The sequence below is a fragment of the Camelus bactrianus genome, chromosome 2, assembly GCF_048773025.1.
Source record: "Camelus bactrianus isolate YW-2024 breed Bactrian camel chromosome 2, ASM4877302v1, whole genome shotgun sequence".
Classification (NCBI taxonomy): domain Eukaryota; kingdom Metazoa; phylum Chordata; class Mammalia; order Artiodactyla; family Camelidae; genus Camelus; species Camelus bactrianus.
The window spans coordinates 67,115,224-67,138,613 of NC_133540.1; the positions used below are offsets into that span (position 1 = coordinate 67,115,224).

The 23,390-nt window shown below is 33.1% G+C and overlaps 1 protein-coding gene across 6 annotated transcripts in view; it reads right to left on the reverse strand.

The window, feature by feature from the left end:
* RAP1GDS1 (Rap1 GTPase-GDP dissociation stimulator 1) overlaps positions 1 to 23,390 on the reverse strand; it is a 129,560-nt gene that overhangs the window by 75,922 nt on the left and 30,248 nt on the right. For 4 of the 6 annotated variants that reach the window (XM_010953558.3, XM_045515714.2, XM_045515713.2 and 1 more), the window contains exons 3-4: positions 7,592 to 7,714; positions 872 to 997 (exon numbers count right to left, since the gene is read on the reverse strand). In XM_010953558.3, the coding sequence (XP_010951860.1) occupies positions 872 to 997; positions 7,592 to 7,714 (249 nt within the window). Of the gene's footprint in view, positions 1 to 871; positions 998 to 7,529; positions 7,715 to 23,390 lie in introns of those variants that run through there. The other 2 variants (XM_045515716.2, XM_074343564.1) reach the window with 2 other exon arrangements.

Sequence of the window (23,390 nt, forward strand, 5' to 3'; positions counted from 1 at the left end):
TCTGGCTTAAATGCACAAATCACTTTTTGAAGCATTGCATGTTATAAAAGAGCTATCTATGCCTTTTATATATAAACTCAATGGGGAAAATAAACAAAAGTTATCCTACTTATATAAACAGAACTAAATTCCTAGGAGATTTTAAAGGTGAATATTAAAAAGGTGTTTTAGCTCAGAAAATAGAAAAGTAAGGAAAATCAGGATATGCCTAATAAGTTGAATATACTCAAGATTTTTCCGTATCTTGTTTACATATATGTGGGAAGCAAAAGTAGAAAATGTAAAATTTTTGCACTGTCTATACCCATTCCCAAGTTCTTGCTTTCTCTTTGCCTACTAGAAACGGTGTATTATAGAAAGTGGTGAGGATGACAATGGCATTATGATAAATAGGAATGGAGTCAATGCAAGATGCAATAGGCCAGTCCAGCTCTTGAGAACATAATGGTTTTTATGAATGGTTTTACTAAATTGCAAGTAATTAAAAATGTAGCTGGACAGACTTAGAAACTAAAAAAATGTGTTATTAAGCATTATCAGTTAGAGATGGTACTTCGATAAAACCTAACTGAAAAGATACATTTTTCCCTAAAATTAAAAGTCCCAATCCTTAGAAATTGACTTACTTCCCTCTGAAAGTATCATCTGTGATAGTAGGGAAAAGGAATGCCTTTCCAATTAAGTCATAGTTAAGAACACTATGGCCTAAATTTCCCTCGGTTCTACTGCATAAGCAGAGCTAAGTCATAATTGGCCCGTGTTAGTGTCTTAGCCTACAAAAGACAGTTCTAGCACTAAAAGTGGAATTATTATGAAAATCATAATTCTTAAACAAAAGTTTATAAGTGTATCTTGACATTTCAACACTTACGGCTATCGTAACATATGTTTCCTAGAGCCCTGCCCGTTTGAAGCAGCACTTCCTGGTCTTTGCTATTTAGCAGCTGCACCAGTGGTGAAATCAATCCAGCATCCACACATGGAATTCGCATAAATTCTGAAAATAAGAGACATATTGAATTAAAAATCTACAGATTTGCAATTACACAAATAACCTCCCTTAAATAAAATAAACTTAGTATTAAATGTTTAAGATGGTTACTATCTGAGGTGTATATTTATGTTCAAAAGAACCATTACAACCCTACTAAATACTTCATAAAATAAGTACACAAAAATAAGTGGGGGTCATACTTTTTTCTTTGCTGACCATCTCTCCATAAACCAAAAGAAGTTTTCATTAACTTTCATTATACCTAATTTATCACTATCTTCTTAAAACTGGATGTGCCTGGAAAGCAACAGTTGATGACAGAAACACCAGCAATGTTCTTTCCACGAGCCTGATCATTGAAGTACTGCAGTTACATACGAGGCCATCAATTTGTGTCATTTTTTCACTATCTGTTCTCTAAAGAGCCAAAATACAAAACATTTTAAATGGTTCTAGTTAATGATTAAGAATATGTCCTTTTCAATTGGTAAGACTAGTGGAACTATCTATTCCTTATCTTCATTCCTACTCTTTATTAAAATTCATGTTATGCATCACTCACATCAGCTGCTGCAACCACGCATTCACGAGTCTAAAGCACCAAATCAAATGCTACGCTTTCTTATACTTCAAACCCATTTTTTCTCCTTAGCTTTATAGTAAACCACTCTCAGTTTATTGATTCCCAATGATTCCATTACAGTCATGCTTAGACAAACTTTTTTACAGTGTCTCATAAGAGACTACTACAAAATCTAAGGATAACGAAGGTATCTAATTGATGAAAATTCTTCAATAGCCAACATTAGAATTATCATTTTGGAGTTCATGACTTACTGTAAGGATGTTCTGGTCTCTTATTAACAAAGATCTAATTTCTCAGCCTAGAAGCCATCTTACTTAAAAATCACTATCTTTTCATTCTCACTTTTAATGGGGGAGGGTTCCACTTCTCATTCTGTTTCACAAGTGGCCTCATAAGCAATCCTCCCTCTCTCTTCTTCACTTTCAAATTTTTAGAGCATATCCTACAGGGTTGTTATGTGAGCTGTTAACCTCTGAAACAACTTCTTTTCCCCAGTATAGCTATAAGTCATAGAGGTATTCCTCTCTACCTAAATAAAAGACTGCATTCCTATCATCTCTCTTACTTACCACTATATTACTGAAAATCCTCTATAATTCAAACTTCCAAGACTAAGAGTACTTCCTACTTTTAAAGCTAACCTTTAAGTTTATTTATTTATTCATTTTTTAACTCAGTAGCATGAGGTATCCCATCACCTATTAGGAAAACAAATTATGTTACATACTTTCATGAGTTCAATGACCATCCACAGGAGATGACACATTAATCTACTTGTCTACCTCTTAAATGAATGGTTACTTGAGAATCTTTATAGATTTCAAATCTTAAATTAACTGTCACCAACTTAAATTAATGAAATCAAAGACATATTCATTACCCTTTCCACCTGTCCCTAAACTTAGTTTCCAACAGTGGGATCATTTAAATGACTACTAAAGTAAGAAATTTAGGAATAGTCTGTTGCACTCTTCTTCCAAAAATGGAATCTGCTATTACATCTTATTGCTTTGTATGTTCGTTTTCTTCTTGCTGTTCTTCAGGCAATGGCGACATTAATGAATTACTATTTTTCTTCGCTTTTTATGTTCTAATTGTCTATATGACACCAATTTATCTTTCAAGCTTTTGATGCTACAATCAATAGCTTCATGTATTCTTGAAATGATAAAGGGTAAGTAATTATAGGAAAACTGTAGAATCAAATAAAAATGTTTTGAATGTTTTTTTATTCAAAAGCATATAAAGAACATCTTAAACATGCACAATGTTATATGCCAATTATGTCGTGGTTTTTTTTAAAATACAAAAGTAAAACAAAACTAGCATATTCCTCAGCTTTCAGTCAATGTAAAAGCAACACTGCCAGTCCCTGGGGAAAGTAAACCCCTTCTAAAACCTTTTGCTTTTCAGCCAATTTGCTTTTTAACTGAGGAGTACAATCCTCCTTAGCTAGTTTTAAAGACATGGAGTTACACACTTTAGAGGAATATATGTAAAAATATACCCAAAATTTATCAGGATATGTTTAAAGTAATATATAATATAATACTGGAGAACAACTGTAACAGTCATCCTCGTTCAAAGGGGCTTCCAGTACACATACCTCTAGTTCACACCACATGAATCTATTACCCGATTACAGCCGGCTAGACTCTGACTCAAGTCCAGCCTGTATACAGGCTGGCCAACAGTCTATCAGATGGTCTAGTTTGAAAGCTCAGGCTAAACATGATAATGAACTAAAAAAAAAAAAAAAAAAAAAATCAGGTTCTTGCTCAGCAATTTTAAATTCAGACAGACAACTGAAAAGTTCTTGGGAGGTGGAGGGAAGGACAGTCAGAGAGGGGTTAAAACAAAGATACATACAGAATGAAAGTGAATAGAAACCAAAGTCAGTGGAAGCCATTAGGTAATAGAAGGCAGAAACATAAAGTAGCTGTATGTGTATATGCATGTCTGCACGAGATAAAATCTATTTGTTTTCTGGATAATGTGTGGACTTCAGTGAAAACATTCAATACCTCAATAGCAACCCAGACTTAGTAATATAAAGTTGACTTATATGTAAGAGTAAGTTTTTTAATTTGATTGTAGCAATAAATAAATGCTTCTTATTTGATTATTTCTATTCTTTCTAAATCTAGTAGTAATTCTTTTATTTTTTACTTTTACTTTCCTAAACTTACTTGAAGTATACATTCATTTAGCATTTTCATAAAGTGTAAGCTATGATGAAAACCACAAAAAGTGTTTTCTTTTTATATAGACTGAGATTCATAAAATCTTTTTATATATCTACTTCTCAAATATTTAAAAACTGATTTTATGTACTTCCCCATTTTTAACTACCTGAAGGAAATAAGTCTTTTATTAAAACTTTTTAAACTCTGTAAGCCAAATAAAAACACAGAGCTAGATTCTACCTTAATGTTTGTTAGGCTAAACAGTAATATACATTGAGTTTCAAATTTTCTCTAATACTTTTCTATAATTAATTCTTAGCTTTTTACATTTTTCTTTAGAAGAACAAGAAAAAACTATGAGGCATGAATATAAAAGAATGAGTGACTTTTATATGTGGGTTGTTGACTTCACATTTCTCATTCATACTTTGTATTGCCTTTGAAAAACGATAATACTGATAACTGTAATAGATTCTTACAAAATGAGGTTAATTTCCAACACTAAAGTGGCAATGTATATTTAAGCAACCTGACAACATGGTGCATTTTTTTGACTATCAATTTTACTCAGTGATTTTTCTAGGTATACACATGTTTTATACTGAAATAAACATATACTTGCTATGGAGCAGAGGGTAAAGTTAAAATAAACTTATACAACAAAACAGGAGATTTTATGTTTTTGGTGGTGCCCTCACTAGTCCATCCTGTGTATATACTTTCTTTTGTTGTTAAGAGCATTCAAGTGGAAAAGTCTGATAAACACTTTTGCAGTATGATTAAGTACAGATAGGGAGGGAAAAGCATGATATTGATCCAGCCCACTAATTCCATATTACGTTAGACTGAGTTTGGTTCTCAAGCTTTATAGGCATCCGAATCACCTGGAGGACTTGTTAAACTAAATGGCTGAACCCAGCTCCTAGAGTTCCATTTCCAGTACGTATGGGTGAGAGGGTCCAAGAATTTGCATCTAACAAGTTCCTAGTAATTCTGATACTGCTGGTCCAAGACAGGAAATCAGTATTTTGGAGTAATAGAAGAATAAGAATAACAGTAATGACTACAACAACAACAATTAGGAGGAAGACTAGAAGAATAAGATGTAAAGTTGTGTTTGCTTTTACACGTTTTCAACTTCAGTTATCAGCCTAATCTTTCAAACCATACACTCAGACCATTGGTACACTTTCCAAGGCTATCATAAAATCTCATTTACTGAAGAGAAATGAAAGGAGAGAAAACAAGATGAAGTATAAATTCCAACTATTATCACACAAGTGATTTAATCCCAGCTTATCACCAACTAGTTGTGTAAGATTGGCAGGATATGCAATCAAATTTCTCATGTGTATAAAATAACCCTATCTCATATGAAGCTGTTATGAGAATCTGAAATAATGTATATAACACCTGCTATGCTGGAGACACATAATAGCATTTAGCTATTACTTAGAAATTCATCATTACTATTATTACTACTATGAGATACCTTGAGAGTACAATCTGAAAAGGACAAAACATTTCTAGATACTTCCTGTCTTATTTTTTCCTTTGCCTCAACTCAGTTTTAAATCTGTTATATAGGGGACTACTTTATTTAAAGGTATCAAAATCTTGCAAATTACTGCAATTTATGGTCATAGCTATGCTCCCACATTCATCTTGTTCATGAAATTTCTTACTAATTCTCTCGAATTTTGAGCATCAGCACACAGATCTGTTCATTTTTAGAGAATTTTTTTTGTACGTGCAAATTTAAACATAATTATGTTTTACAGTTAATCCAAATCTAACAAGTATATGCTAATATCGTTCCTCTACTGTTATATAAGGTGCAGAGCAGCATGACGATGAACACATCAACTTCTAATTTCTTTTTTTTTTTTTCTGGTTCACGTAATCTTTTTCCATTGTTAAATTTCTAACAAGAAGAAATATAAGCCTAATTAATTCTCTTGGGTCATGTCACATTTCTGAAGATACTTATTTTAAAAAGGAGACTCTAATCCACTTTCTCAGCCAGTCATATAAAAAAAAAAACCAATGTGGTGATTAAGCAATAAATAACCATTTAAACATATCCCATTTATTTTAATGAGTAGAGATTAGTGATATGCCCTTAACAAGCCTCTGATTAAATGTATAAAGGTTACAAATTATGTCTTTAGAACACAGCTCTCATCTACTAGAATGTTATTTGAAGCAATCTCAAACAGCAGAATTATCATGAAACTGTGACAAAGTATTATAAGGACTGATATTAAGTAAGATCATACAGGACTAGCAATCTACTTCAAAAGAATCTGTTCAAAATTTCTGAATCTATGTTATAGTGTGTGTGTTCATTCTTAAGAAAATAGGTTTTAAGATAAAAATTGATTTCTGGAAATCCATACTGTGGTTCTAATGAGGTTGAAAGTAAGCTACTTGATTTAAAAAAATCAAGCTGCTTTGCACCTAAGAAGATTTAAATAGTGGTTGGTCTAGGTTAACAAACAATGCCTGGAGGGGTTCCATTGTTCAAACTAGATCTGCTTCAGTTCTTTGTGGTCCCAAGGGAATTTCTATCTATTCAGAGCAGGTCAAATCTACTTCAAGTACACTAAATACTCCCAGACCACTAGGAATCTCTGAACTTTTATGACCAGCCTGAATCTGAATAACAGCACAGTGATTATAATTACAATAGCTTAGATGTACAAACAAACAACAGATGGTCAGTTTTCACTAACAACCAAAAGATGATTTACCAATATAGAACCTCAATGGAACCTGAAAGATATTTGGAGCACCTCTAAACAAATGAAAAAATTTCACGCCAATGTTCTTTTTGGTAATACACGTATGAACAAGTTGTTTTACTAGGCCAAAAACAACAGATATTGGTACTTACAATGCCAACTGCCACAGTGATTACATAATGTATAAAACTGTGTAAAACTGAAGCCAGAATTTTTAAGTATCTTCTCTTTAAAGTGTAATAATATAATATAATATAATATAATATAATATAATATAATATAATATAATATAACATAACATATATGCAATTTACTAAAATAAAAGGACTAAAAATCATATCAAATTTTGACAAATAGAGGTATAGTACTGGCCTTCCCTTAAGCTTAAAAACTGCTTTAAGAAGTCAGTGTTTCTCTCGAACTGAATGAACTAAAATCATGTACAAATATTTCTGCTACAATATAATTTTCCCAAAGAAATCTCCTCTCACTGGATGTAAGCCACATACAATCAGGTGGATTAGATATTATATAATCTAAGCTTTGCTGTCACTTGTTTTTCCAGAGTATATTCACATGGAAACCTAATAAATAAATATTCCCCAGGAAGGTGAGTTCAGAGAACAGTATATTCCAACTGTACTGTTGCAGTCAAGTGCCAATATCAGAAGGATAGGCCAAACTAAAAAAAAAAAAAAAAAAAAGAATAGTGAGTTTATCTGGGTATAACACAAACCAACGTATACATTGAAAAAGACAAGCTCTCCTGTGACAGTGAAGATGAATGACTCAGTGGCAGCTCAAGATCCTATAATCAAAGTAATAAATGATAGAGGTACAGCAGGGACTAGCAGTGCTGTTCTTTAACTCTACTCGGAAGGAATGGAATAGCAAATGGAAAATGTATGACTGTAACTATAGTCATTTTAAACAATCACATGAAAAAAGTCAAAGAAAAGAGAAATAGAAATAAAAAATTTCTAATCTATAAAATTAAAACATAAATTAATAAAACATACTGACAAGTAGGGTGTAAAACTGAAGATGTTCCCAGCAGAAAAGTTCTTGAGGAAAACCTCACCATTTTTGGCTATTTCTGCTATGATGTTAGCTACTTTGGCTGTGCAGGAAGACTGTGGAATCAACAGACTGGCGAACAGTTGAAGTATTCCACTTCCTTGGATTTTTTCACTTGTTTCCATATCTGAAAGAGATACATACAAAGATCTTCAGTGAAAATCTTCAACATTAACACTAACTTCATCTAAAATAAACTTTTAAAGAATTTTCACCATCCATAGTGAAAGTTAGTTCATTACATATTAAAATGTATACATTTATATAAAATTACTTCAGTTCCATAACCTGCTTTTATCCAGTTTTCATTTACACAAAACACTTTTAATACAATCATTTGTCTATCTAGAACAGATTATAAAGGAACCCTTTCTGAATATACCATTTGCATAACAAACTTACTTTTCAATGTTATTTCCAACCCCATCTATTCAAATCAAGAATGCTCTTTTTTCTACTTCACTTCTGAATTCTCTAACAGCACATTATTTTATTTATATATATTTATATATATATACACACAAATTCTATGATTTCCTATAATGCTACAGCAATTAAAAATAACAGCAATTAAATGAACAAAAAATTCACCTTATATCATTTTATATGGAGTGATACAGGAGAATATGCAACTACATAGGACTACTATGTTTCTCACACAACCTACTCAAAACCACCACTAATGAAAATGGGATACAGTAATCAGCAATAAGACCATGGTATTCAGAGATCTATATGGTGATAAAGAAATTCAAGAGGCCCCTGCTTCTTCCCTTTCCTCACCATCTTTGTTAAAATACAACTAAAGAGCCTGGGTATGAAACCAACCCACCTCACGTAAAAGGTATGACCTATTAAAATAAAAGAGAACAGGAACACCTGGAATGATAATGGAAATAAAGAAAAGCTCAAGGAAATAAAACTTAAAATTACTATTTGACTCTGAACAATAAAGGGGAATGACATGTGTTTAAAAATAGAGAGTTATAAGGCTCATTAAAACATTCCACTTAAATTTGTTTCTATGTGTTGTTCCTCTATATCCTCTACATCGTTTGGCAGATATACCAGTAAGAGAACTCTAATGATTTCTTGTTAAGTAAATGGCACCTGCTGTGATCAATTGAGAGTAAGAAAACAATTTTTAATAGAATAATTTGAGAAAGTCTAAAAAAAAAAATCTATTTCTTTATAGTAAATGCTGACTGTTCAGTTCAGTGTTTTTCAAACTACAGGTTCCAATCCATTAAGAATTCTGAAGTCAATCGGGGGAACAAGGACCAGCAATTTCTTAAAAAGAGAAATAGAATTAACAATATTTGTAACAACAAAGAAACAGAAAAGAATTTCACACATAGTAAGGTAAAACACTGAGTGAAACTTCAGTTCAAATTACATGTATGCTTACTGAATGTAAAATGTATTACTAATCATAGGTTCTGTTAAAAAAAAAAAAAAGTTAAAACACAATGTTCTGTGCAACCCTTGACTACCCAGGATTTTGGGTTAAAGAACCATAATCCTCTTAACATCATCATCAGAACTGTTGAATATCTGAAGCAATAGAAAATTATGTGGAAAACTGAATGGCCGAAGCAATAGAAAATTATGTCTAAAACTGTAAATCTGTAAAAACTGAAAGTTGTAAAAATGTCAGGGATTTACTATCTTAAAAACATTGATTCGCAATTACTGTAGTTATGTGTGTGCCTGCGTGTTTACCTATGACATTAGTACAAAAGATCCAGTATGAAGATTATTCAGTGTTGAAACAACATCCATGCATTTCCTTTTCCTACCATAAGCCTAGTACACTTTACTACAGCTAATAATATTTCAGTTTCTTACATTTTATGTACTATAATAAAATGGCTGTTTTGGAGATACTTCAAAACAACCTTATTTATTAGGTGAAGAAACAGAAGCCCAGAAAGATGAAGCAAACTTGTCTAAAGGTCACCAATCATACTAATCACAAGAGCATAAACAGCAAATTCAGATTCTACTACACTAACAAATCAATGTGTGTCACCTGGCTGGTAACACTGGTGTTAATTTTTAGAACAGAAAACTTACTTAAGCATAAACAAAACTTGTCTTTTTGTATGCTGTTACTCACCAGTTTCTCGCAATCCAGATTATTATAAACGTAAAGTATACCTAGTGGTATATAAACACAGCAGCTGTCCTTTCGTTCAGTAAGCCCATTTATAAAATATAATGTGCCTTTTTGCTTTTATTTTGCTTCTCGGGTTAAAAAAAAAATACGTTTTTAAGGTACCACCTGAGAATCTGACACCAAATTTCCATTAATTATTATTTATTTATTTATTTTTAGCAAGAAGCCAAAAAGAACTGAACCCAATTTGCCATGTTAAAATCTTTTTTCTGACCACTGCTGCCAAAAGATGTACAACCTTAGAGCACTGGGGCAGACTACCCCAGGGGTCTTGTCCCACCATCTGTTGGTGCTGGGATGACAGCAAGAATCTGGCATAAGGCATGAATCATGATTAGATGTGAAGCTGAGGCATTTGTGTATGTGGAGGCGAGCAGTTAACTGCAAATCACCCATGCATGTCTCATTTTAACTATAACTAAGAGAATGGCTTAACATCAGAGCTGAATGTCAGGGGCAAAGAAAAAAAAGAAAACAATATAAAACTCTTGCTCTCTGATGAGTTTCCACGGATTATAATCCAAGTAATCAGGAGAATAGTTGTAATAAATGACTCAAGATTTGGGAATAGTTATTTTTTTTAATGCTATTGTCAGAAAATAAAAGGAAAAAATATAATCTACTTCTTCACATAAATCTGGTTTACAATTTAGAAAAATCTAAAAGGAATTCTATGTACTTGCTAGCAAGCGGATTTCTATATAGGTTTAGAATTTAAATTAAATAGCTGGGAATTACTTTCTTTCATTTAGCATAAAAACAAAGAACCAAACACTGCTTACCGTTAAAACACCACCATCCAATAAATAATTACAAAGTTTCAGCCTCATTTCATGTATACCTTCTACACTGACATTCTACTGCATCTCAAAATGCTTATCTGTGAACTAAATATGTTCTCAGATATCTTGAAATGATTTTAAGATTTAGTAGTAGTCAATGGTTGGTGTTTGCAGGTCTAAATGAATGACTGCTTGTAAAAAAAAAAAAAAATCACTCACTGTGATCAGGAGTTCTAAAAAAAAAAGGCAGACTTCTCATTTATCTTTAGCCAGACTAGTACTGACCTTTCAACTACAGCCCTTTAAATGTTTAACTACACCCAGGAATCAATTCAAGTTCTTTCTCCCCCTTCACACTTAGGTGCAGGCATAAAAATGTTCAAGTATGCCTACAAAATTACAGGCAGCTAGCAGTCTTTGAATTTGGAAGGACCCATATAAAGGGCGACTGCTACTCTAAAATAATAACTGTGGGCACCACCCAGGATAGTAGCCCTTGCAGTTCTGCAGGCACTCATTCTGTCTCGGCAGTCCTTGGCCCACACTCCACCTGACCTCCCGATGGCAAGGAGGCAGCTTCGTTATAAAACTGCCAGTGACAGAAAGAAGAAAGAACTGGGCAATCCAGTCAGAGAAACTTGAAAGAAGAGTAAATCAAAGAGCTGGGCTACAATGCACAACTCAAAGAATTTCTCAAGGCCAATAACTCAGTACAAAGGAGGAAGTAGGTAGAATGGGAAGGAACACATATAATTTAAGATACAGCTTGAGAAAGACTCAAGTTCCCAAAAATGCTGCCGGGTAAATACATTAAAATAATAGGCTTCACTGTAAAACAAGAGGGGTTTTTCAGGTATGCTACTATAATAAGGTGAATTTACAACTTATGCGAGCATATAGGCTTCATGAGGATAAATTAATGAAAAGCATTTGATTACCAATTTACAGTAAACTCCAAGTTAGAAAAACAAAAACAATAATTGCTATTACTGTGACTCTATTCAATTAAAAATGTATTTGGATAAGATTGATAGTATTGTTTACTCTGAGTTATGAAAACAATAAAGAACTGCTATTTTTATATTATACGTCCAAGGATATTTACAACAGATTGTGAAGATAAGACTCAGATTTGGGATTGACTGTAAGGACCAAGAACATGACTCGAGGGCTATGTATATCCTTGTCTCTGGGGAACCATTTATTTCTCAAGGGGTAGATTTTTAGAATAGTATAATAAGAGTCCTAGTCCTGTGCCTGGGAGATCTGATCCAAATCCAAGGCTTCATTTACTACCACAGAGACACGTCCCTAATCCTCCTTTTACCCTACTGAAAACAAAGTATGTGCAGTTGGATACACCATAAATGCCTCAAATTTAACATTCCCCAAATCAAACACAGCCTCTTTCCTTTCCTTTCATTCTAGTCTATATTGCAGTGAATGGCAGGGAACCCATCTAAGGCAGAAGCCCTAGAAGGATTATAAATTTTTCTCTGTCAGTAAATGCTTTTCTACCACTCACATTAATCAGGATGTAGGTTCCATAGACTCTACCTGATTAGCATCTTTTACATCTATCTTTTCCTTGTTACATTCATGTTACTTCCAGTTCTCGGTTCTGAACTTTATTAGATAAAACAGCCTTCTCAAGAGTCTAACTCCAGCTTCCACCCCTCATCTGCCAACCACATTGGATGGCAGAATAAGCTTCTGTAAATAGAAATTTTATGTCAGTCCCCTACTTTAAACCTTTACATGATCCTCCATAACTTTTAATTAAATGGTCAAGCAACATCGATGATATATCCCAACCATATCCCCTGATACTCCTCCAATGACAGCCTCCTCTCTAGCCACACTAAATTACTTGTAGTAATCCAAATTAATCATTTTATTTCATACCTTCTTACTGCACTTGTTCCTGCTCTGAAATGCCACACCCACTCTACCACTTTAGCTAATTCCCACGCATAGTGTCTTCATCTAAAGGTACCTGACTGAAAGCCACTCACTCTTTTAAAGATACCTGACTACCATAAAAACTTATTTTTAGAACAGCCATGTGATGTGGGCATGACTGGTTATGTTTTCCTCATACTACAAATAAGGCCATATAAGATTATATTGGAAAAGCAACAGGAACCTTGTTCTTCTGATTCCCAGTCCAGTGCTCTTCCTACCACAACTGTTATTTATGAAATATATTGTGATAACAATACCTTGATCAGGTTTGCCAGGTTATTATGTTATAAGTATATTTAACATATTTTGCAGAAGTAAGAACTAAAATAAGACAAGTAAGTGAGAAAGGAATGTATAGTATTTTGAGAGAGATAAAATGACTCAGTTATTTGAAGGAGAGAAAGGGAACTGAGTATAGAGAAAGTGAAACAGGTTTAAAATAGATTTAAAACACAAAAGAGGAATATGCTGCATATAAGTAGATTAAAGGGCCTAATAATAAGAAATTATTGTTTCTAAAAGAAAATGGAAGTACATGAAGGGGAGTTATAAAATACTTTTTCTTTCACTTTTTCCCCAATAAGGATTTTAAGCAAATACAAGGAAAAGATGCACAGAAGAAAAGGATATATACAGTCATGAAAAGAAAGAGGGAAGAACAAAGACCCATTTACAAAATGACTCACCGTCAGAAACAGGTCTTACTAAAGGATTAAGTTGTGAGAGTCATTCTATAAAATTACAATAAATGATTTTGACAGTTTTGCAGTCATTTCAATTCCAGGGATAATGTAAGCTGTGGGAGTCAGAGAAGTCTTCTGTTTGGAAATCATCACTTGAATAAGCAGGGAGAGCTGCTAGTTTGACTATTTTCTTTAAAATTATGACTAACTAGGTCACATAAAGTAGTTGCTAAAAATTAAGAGTTGTGTGGTTAAAAAATAAAAGATACTGACTGAGAAAATAAATACCGGGACGGATTGTGTTAATCACTGTGGTAAAAACATATATAACTAAAATTGTTCAAATCCCAAAGTCATTCTATGAAGCCACCATCACCCTGATACGAAACAAAGACACTACCAAAAAAAGAAAATTACAGGCCAATATCTCTGATGAATATAGATGCAAAAGTTCTCAATAAAATATCAGCATGCCGAATCAACAACACATTAAAAAGATCATACACCATAATCAAGTTGGAGTGATTCCAGGGCCACAAGGATGGTTCAACATATGCAAATCAATGTAATACATCACATCAACAAGAGAAAGGACAGAAACCCATGCTCATCTCAACAGCTGCAAAAGAGCATGTGGTAAAATTCAACATCCATTCATGATAAAAACTCTTACCAAAGTGGGTATACAGGAAACATATCTCAACATAGTAAAAACTATGAGAAACCCAGAGCCAACATAATACTCAATGGTGTAAAGTTGAAAGCCTTCCCACTAAAATCTGGAACAAGACAAGGATGCCCATTCTCACCACTTTTATTCAACACAGTACTGAAAGTCCTAGCCACAGCAATCAAACAAGGAAAAGAAATAAAAGGTATCCAAATTAGAAGGGTAGAGGTAAATTGTCATCATACGCAGATGAAATGATACTATATATAGAAAACCCTAAAGACTTCACACAAAAACTACTAGAATTGATAAATTCAGCAAGATAGCAGAAAAAAGATTCACATACAGATATCTATCACATTTCTTTACATTGACAATGAAATATCAGAAAGGGAAAGTTAAAAAACAACCCCTTTTAAAATCACATCAAAAAACAAAGTAAAATATTTTTAACCATGGAGGTGAAAGATTTATATGCTGAGAATTACAAAATATTGATAAAGGAAACTGAAGATGATTTAAAGAAAAGGAAAGATATCCCATGCTCTTGGATTGGAAAAATTAGTATTATTAAAAGAGCCATGCTACCCAAAGCAATCTACAGATTTAATGTGATACCTATCAAATTACCCAGGATATTTTTCACAGAACTAGAACAAAGAATCCTAAAATTTATATGGAGTCACAAAAGACCCAGAACTGCCACAGCAATACTGAGGAAAAAGAACAAAGCTGGAGGCATAACCCTCCCAGACTTCAGACAATACTACAGAACTACAGTAATCAAACCAGTGTGGTTTTGGCACCAAAACAGATATATGGATAAATGGAAGAGAATAGAGAGCCTAGAAATATACCCACAGATCCTTGGTCAATTAATCTTTGACAAAGGAGGCCAGAACATGTAATGGAGAAAAGACAAGTAGAGGCGGGAAAGCTGGACAGCCACATGTAAATCAATGCAGTTAGAACACTCCCTCACACCATACACAAAAATAAACTCAAAGTGGATTAAAGACTTAAACATAAAACAGGACACCATAAACTTCCTAGAAGAGAACATAGGCAAAACATTCTCTGACATAAACATAGCAATGTTTTCTTAGGTCAATCTCCCAAGGCAATAGACATAAAAGTAAAATTAAAAAAAAAAAAGGAACCTAATCAAACTTAAAAGGTTTTGCACAACAGGGAAACCATAAACAAAATGAAAAGACAACCTACAGAATGGGGGAAAACATTTGGAAACAATGTGATGAACAAGGGCTTAATTTCCAAAATATACAAACAGCTCACAGAACTCAATAACAAAAAAACAAACAACCCAATCCAAAAATGGGCAGAAGACCTAAATAGACATTCTTCCAAAGAAGACATAGAGATGGCCAACAGGCATGTGAAAAGATGCTCAACATCACTAATCATCAAAGAAATGCAAATCAAAACTGCAATGAGGAATCATGTCAAACCGATCATAACGACCATCATTAAAAAGTCCACAAATAATAAATGCTGGAGAGGGTGTGGAGAAAAGGGAACCCTCCTACACTGTTGGTGGAAATGTAAATTGGTGCAGCCACTATGGAAAGCAGCATGGGGATTCCTTAAAAAACTAAAAATAGAGCTACCATATGATCCAGCAGTCCCCTTCCTGGGCATATATCTGGAGGAAACTCTAATTCAAAAAGACACATGCATCCCAATGTACACAGCAGCAATATTTACAATAGCTAAGACACGGAAGCAACCTAGATGTCCACTGGTAAATGATTCAATAAAGAAGTTGTGGCATATATACACACAATGGAATACTACTCAGCCATAAAAAAGAATGGAATAATGCCATTTGCAGCAACACGGATGAACCTAGAGACTATCATACTAAGTGAAGTAAGCCAGACAAAGACAAATATATCGCTTATATGTGGAATCTAAAAAAGTAACATAAATGAACTTATTTACAAAACAGAAACAGACTCATAGACATAGAAAATAAACTTATGGTTACCAAAGGGGGGAGATAAATTAGGAATCTGGGATTAACAGTTAAAAACTACTATATATAAAGTAGATAAACAACAAGGTCCTAATGGATAGCACAGGAAACTACATTTAATACCTTGTAATAAACTATAATGGAAAAGAATGTAAAAAAAAATGTATCATAAAAAACTGAATCACTTTGCTGTATATCAGAAACTAACACAACACTGTAAATTAACTATACTTCAATTAAAAAAATAACTAGAATTGTTCAACTATAAGTTCAAAGTAATTATTGATAACATTGTCCCTATAGTAAATACGGATTTCCTCACTTCAAACTAAGAGAATGAGAATACAGTAAAACACAGTGAAGGAGTATTTTCAATAAAAGATCCATCTCCATCCCACTGTGACCTTACAAAAAGAGACCCCAGAGAGATGCCTTGCTTCTTTCACAGTGTGAGGTTCCAGTGAAAAGACAACCAGAAGTGGGCCCTCACCAGATACTGAATCTGCTAGTGCCTTGGTCTTCGACTTTCCTGCTACCAGAACTGTGAGAAATTCTATCCAGTCTAGGATATTTTGTTATAGCAGCTCACATGGACTAAGATACATAGCATAAAACTCCTTTCATAGCCTGACAATTTACTCCCTTTCCTGTTATCCTCTCTTGTCCCTTCCCTGCATGTACCCTTTTTGCCAGCTATACCAAACTTCAGTTTCTGATTGAACTAGGATTTTCCCCATCACTGTGACATTGTATATGTTGCTTCCTCTGCTTGGGATGTTCTTCCCATAATCCTTGTGCCCTCACATTACCTGGGTAAACTACACCATATTTTCAAGATCCAGCACTCCCTGATCCTGCTTATCAAATTCACCCCTCTTCCCCACTCTTCACACACAATGCTGTAGTTTTTTCCAAGTTGTTAGAACCTGTTTGGTAGTTGAACACTTAGGAGTAGATGACATTATCCATGGAAAATGTATTTTTACTGAGTCCCTACTATATTGGGAATATAAGCCTAAAGAGGATACAAATCATATCCTCAGAGAGCTGTCTAGTAAGAAAGAGAGCGGTAAATAAATTACCACAATTCAGTGTGATGATACCACCATGGAGGTTACGTACCATGTCTAATGGGAAGCACACACACAGCTCCGTGAAGATTACGGAAATTTCCATAAACAAGGTAATTATTTAGCTGATTTCTGAAGGCCAATAAAGCATGTTCTAAGTAGAAAAGGAGAATTTTTTTTTTTTTTGGCCAGCAGCTGAAGGCTACCAGAATTGAGAACTGGAAAAGGCTGGTATTATCTAAGGTTTGAAGAAAAGGCAGGTAAAAGAAGAATAATAAGAGAATATACTATGAAACACCTATTTACCCATCAGAACCCAGGAGAAATGTCAGTCCTTCTGTGACACTTTAAAAGATTTTTACAACTACAAACTGAATCCAGTTCTCTGAACACTTTGTAATCAGCTCTATTATATAATGTATTATACTGTATTAAAACTTACCTGTTACTTGTCTATCTGATCCCTCCAGGGCAAAGTACCAACTAATGCACAGTGGTACCCAAGTAATGCTCATTTAATAGAACTGCCCTGTCCTTAAGGAGTTTATAACTGAATAAAAAAGGCATACACAAATAAGTAATATACACTAAAATAAGTTCAACTAGAGGGACATATAAACTGTTATAGAACACTAAAGATGAAACAGCTGAGCTACATTTATTGATGTTATAGAAGTTATAATTACTTTTAACAGAAAAAGAGGACTGAGCTTATAAGGAGACTCTTATATTTTAAGAATTCTCTCATCAAGAATGGAAAATTTTTGGTAGAACTACCAATCACTAGCTCATGCAGAGACTAAACTTTTCACTTTGCATTAAGCTAATCAGGTCTCAGACTACATTTTTCAAAAGCAAACACATGCAAAAATGTTCTTTAAACCTTCAGAAATCATTTTAGAAAATTACCTTGCCTTTATCTTATCCCTCCCACATGCACACATCAGAAAGAAGAGATGATCAATCCATAACTATGTTATTATGAGCCAAATGAAAACATTCTGTTTGCTCCTTTAGTACAAGGAAGAGAAAAGATGTGTAATACTTAAATATGGGAAGAGAAAATTACCAGCATCTGAATGAACTCACCTCAGAGAACACTGTGTGCTAAAACCTAGAATTTAAATCCAGATGTCTCTTTAAAAAGCCACTACTCGGCCTTCTGGAGTCTCATTTTGGGGTTTATCACAATGAATAGGAAAAAGTATGTCACAAAATCAACCTCAGTAAAATCAATTATAGATTCATATGTGGAAAGCTCTAATATTAATGGCATCATTCCCCACTAGCAGTTACAACAACACATAACTATTAAGCCACACAATTCATTTTGTTATGACAGTAAAATACATAGTCCACTTGTGATGTTTATTTTTATAAGTCAACTCACCTGTGCCATGGTACCCAGGTATATGGTCAAACATTATTCTGGATGTTTTTGTAAGGGAGTTTTTGGATAAGATTAACACTTAAAACCATACACTCTGAGCAAAGCAGATTGCCCTCCATAATGTGGGTGAACCTAATCCAATCAGTGGAAGCCTGACTAGAACAAAAGATTTACTATCTAATCTCTTTCCCCCTACATGCCCTGGAGCAAGAGGGAATTCTGTCAGCACAATAACTCATGAAATTTCACACAGTATTCTCCACTACAGCTCCGCTCCAACAGCCCTGTATAATTAGAGTTACGGGAAAAAAACTTACTTTGACTCTACCTACATGTGCTAGCTTTCTTCAATCTCAAGAAGTCACACAATGTGTTTTTTTTTTTTTAAACTGGTGGTAAAACAGCCCAAATTTCCAAGTGAATGTATCTGACAATAGAAGGCACTGAATACTGAATACTACTAGCTTCTAGTAAAAAAAAAAAATTAAGACAATAAAGATTCTCTATATTTTATTGCCCATTAGATGAATATTATCTAGAAAATTACAACTAAACTCTATCTTACTAAAAACATGAAATAGTCACATTTTCTCAGTTAATAGTGTTTTTTTTTTTTTGAGGAGAGAGGTTGTATTTGCTTTTATTTATTTATTTGTTTATTGGTCTCTTTATTTTTGAAGTATTTTTTATTTATAATATTATGTTAGCTTCAGGTGTACAACATAGTGATTCAATGTTTTTATACATTATACTCCATTTAAAATTATTACAAAACAATGGTTGTATTTCCCTGTGCTGTACAATATATCCTTGTTGCTTATTTTATACACCATAGTTTATATATCTTAATCTCATATTCTTCATTGACCACCCCTTACCTCTCTCCACAGGTAACCACTAGTTTGTTTTCTATATCTGTGAGTCTGTTTTGTTACATTCATTCATTTTATTTTTTTAGATTCCACATATAAGTGATAACATAGACTATTTGTCTCTCTCTCTGACTTACTTAACTAAGCATAATACTCTCTATGTCCATCCATGTTGCTGCAAATGGCAGAATTTCATTCTTTTTTAGGGCTGAGCAGTATTCCATTGTGTGTGTGTGTGTGTGTGTGTGTGTGTGTGTGTGTACACCACTTCTTTATCTATTCATCTGGTAAAATGCACTTATATAACTTCTTCCATATCTTGGCTATTGTAAATAATGCTGCTATGAATATTGGGGTGCATGTATCTTTTTGGAACCAGTGTTTTCTCTGGATATATACCCAGCAGGGGAATTGCTGGATAATATGGTAGTTTTGTTTCTAGGTTTTTTGAGGAACCTACATACTGTTTTCTAAAGTAGCTGCACCAATTTACAATCCCACAACAGTGTACTAGGGTTCCCTTTTCTCTACATCATAGCCAACATTTGCTATCTGTAGACTTTTTGGTAACAGTCATTTTGACAGGTATGAGATGATATCTCATGGTGGTTTTGATTTGCATTTCTCTGATGATCACTGATGTTGAGCATTTTTTCATATGCCTGTTGGCTATCTGTATATCTTCTTTGGAAATATGTCTATTCAGGTCTTCTGCCCATTTTTCAATCGGGTCTTTGTTTCTTTTTGATATTGAGTTGTTTATATATTTTGGCTATTAACCCCTTATCAGTCATATCATATGCAACTATTGTTTCCCATTCTGTAGGTTGTCTTTTCATTTTGTTGATGGCTTCCTTTGCTGTGTAAAAGCTTTTAGTTTAATTAGGTCTCATTTACTTATTTTTACTTTTATTTCTTTTGCCACCTTAGGAGTCAGATCCAAAAAAAATATTGCTATGATTTATCTTGTGATCTGTTACAATGGAGTAAAATGACCATGAACTACATATGGTTAAAAATATAGCATATAATACTTTTGGCCATAGTATTCTTCATCAAGATCTCATTGTGTAGCAAAGAGAAAATAACATAGTATCTTAAATTCAGTTAAGAAGATATATTTCTGACCTAGTATAAATTTCTTCAACTCCTTCTTAGTGTTTCTAAAAAGTGTTTCTTAATTTGGGAACTTTTCCAGTTCCCTTACTTTGAATACTTGAAGCAAAGAGTTAATCTTTTAGTCTCAATTTTGTCTTTAATGTTATGACTATTTCAACAACTTTTACAGTTGGTTATTAATATTCAAATACATCCATAACTCAAAAAATGAAAATTGCAGTAAATAATAAATGATTAACAATGAAAAATGATAAAACATATTCCCACAGTTTCTCTTCCAGTTCCACATCTCTTCCAGTTTCACATAATAAACTATAAGTTAATGTGGGTTAAGATTCATATTAAATAAAACCTCCAAAAGGAGAACTTAATTCAGTTACCTACTTTTCTATGTGTTTCTTTTTTTCCCTCTAAGTGAAATGTTAGAAACCTTTAAAATGGTTTTAAATGCCAAGTATTAAAAAAAATTTTTAATTATAAAATTATTTATATTCATATTTCATTAAGTCTTAAGATACCAAAATTCACATGACATTAAAAATGTCTAAGAGGAATCTATATAAAACTACATTATGTAAAACTACATGTAGAGAGGTGGGTAATAGCTCAGTGGTAGAGCACATGCTTAGCATGCAAAAGGTCCTGGGTTGAATTCCCAGTACCTCAATTTAAAAAAATTTTTTCAATAATTTTTAAAAATCCTACATGTAGAATTACATTTACATTTATGTAAAACTATTAAGATAAAGTAAGAAAAATAATAAGCAATCAAGTTCACATTTTCAGGGTTAAGTAATAAAAACAGAAAAAAATGAACACCTAAATTTACAGCTAAAGACATAATTCAAAGGCTGATATGATATGACCTTGTAATTTTAAGAAAAACAATTTTCTGTTAACAAAACTAACACTTTACTGACTGTAGTTTTGAACCTTTGGGGTTATAAATTATTAAACAGAGAAATTATCTATAGTGTTTATCAGACAATTTAACAACCATTCATTCTAAAATATATCATTAATATTATTAATATTAATTATTCTTTAGGTGCTAAATTTCACTAAGTAAATATTTGTCCCTGAATACACAAAGGAAGATATAAATTACACTGAACCTCACTATTATACAAAATAACCTTGAATCTGAGATTGTAAAACCATGTTGTATTTTCTATTCTTATGAAAACCTTCCTCTAGTATTAAAGCTCTCAACAAATAATTGTATTATAAACAAACTTTAAAATAATAAAAATGGTGGATATTTACTGTTTTTAATATTAATTGATTGCATTGAGGATTTATAGTTTAAAGGTACCTGGTGGTCTTGATTTTTTTAAGAATGTATGTATTTTATATAGAGGATTCCAAGAGGAAAAACGATTCATTCATTTAAAAAATTCCTCAAAATGTCTCAATTATAAATTCCAAAGTCTACCTAATGGTGAAACTTTAACCTTTGTTTTACAATGCCAAGTGTGTACTCAGGAAATATGAATTACAAGAGCTAAAAGTGAAAGGATTTAGTCTATGTAAGGAAGCTTTCTAGAAACAACCATCATGGACTATTAAGTACTAAAGGAGCTAAAAAGAAGTTATGCCACTGCCCATATCTTTAATACCAGGTTCAAACATCTATAATCACAACAGAGGCACTGAAAATAGGTTAATTTAATCAATCTCTTAGTTTAAGCCATTTTCCTTATATATAATTCTTATTAATTCATTATACCAGTTAAAGTCCTCAAATTCTTTGCATTGCTTGCATATTCTTTAACACGTTCAGGACATACTGAGTTACTGTTTAATTGGACAAGCCAGTTAACATCAATCAAGTATGGCCACAGAAGACCCACAGCTAGCTGCAGATACAGAGTCACACAGGACCCTGTTGGGAAGAATGTTAGGAAGACACAGCAGCACAAACCCATCGCTTGTCTCTCAGTAACTTAGTGATAGTACTAGTATTACACTGAGGATGGCAGATCTTTTTCAGTATTTATCTGGCATACATATATAGCATCATTTCTAATCACATATCTCTCACATATTTTACTTTTAGGAACATAAGAAGCTTTTCAAATTTAGCAAACCTAAGAAGCAAAAATGGTACCATTTATTAATTAGCTGATGTTAAAAAACCAAGATCCTCTGCCAATGCTTCAATCACAATCTACAAATACCAATGGAGGCTTATCTCCTGGAGACTGTACATAATGAGAGCTTTTTTTGGCCCTTTATGAAACATAGTGGTTAAAAGCATATCAGAAGGTAGGCAGCAAGTACACAGAAGGTATACAGACAACACCCAGTATCATGTTATATCTTTCTTTTGTTGATGTTAACAGTGACATTGATTTTGTTTCTAAGCTGCATTTGCATCATATCATACTGGCTGGCCCAACTCTTAAACCTACTTTGGTCAGCCATCACCCATTCAAGAAATGATGGCCTATAAAGCTCCAATAGAAATAAAATATTTATAAATATTTTATAGAATTTTAAAAATGAGATTTAATATGTAATCAATAATTTAAAAACTGTTAGTGAGCTATTTTACTTTTGGGGGGATACTAAGTCTTTGAAATATAATATGTATTTTATACCTATTGCATACCTAAATTCAGACTAGCCTCATTTCAGATGCTCAATAGCCATGTCACAGAACTGATATTGTATTGAACAGCACGAGTTTAGAAGATTCCTCTAGAAGTCTAATGAGTATAGTACTTCTTGTGTTCTTCCATGTTTAACAGTACTTTTCTACAGCCTTGATACTTACTACCTTGGCTCAATATAAAAGTCTTATTCCTTGAGTTTTCTGAAACCACTGCTCTAATATTGAATTGCTTTGCATATTGTTGTTGAAGAGTCTGATGCCAATCTGATTTTCTTTTCATTTTAAATAACTTGATCTTTTGGCATTCAGGCCCTGAGGATTTCTCCTTTGTACTTATTCTTAATTGTAAAGTTTAAAAGTTTTGCTAGACTTCTTCAAGGTCAATTTTCACAAGTACATGATGACCCCCTTCAACGTGTAGATTCTGGTCTTTTTTTTAACTTCAGGAAAGTTCATAGTT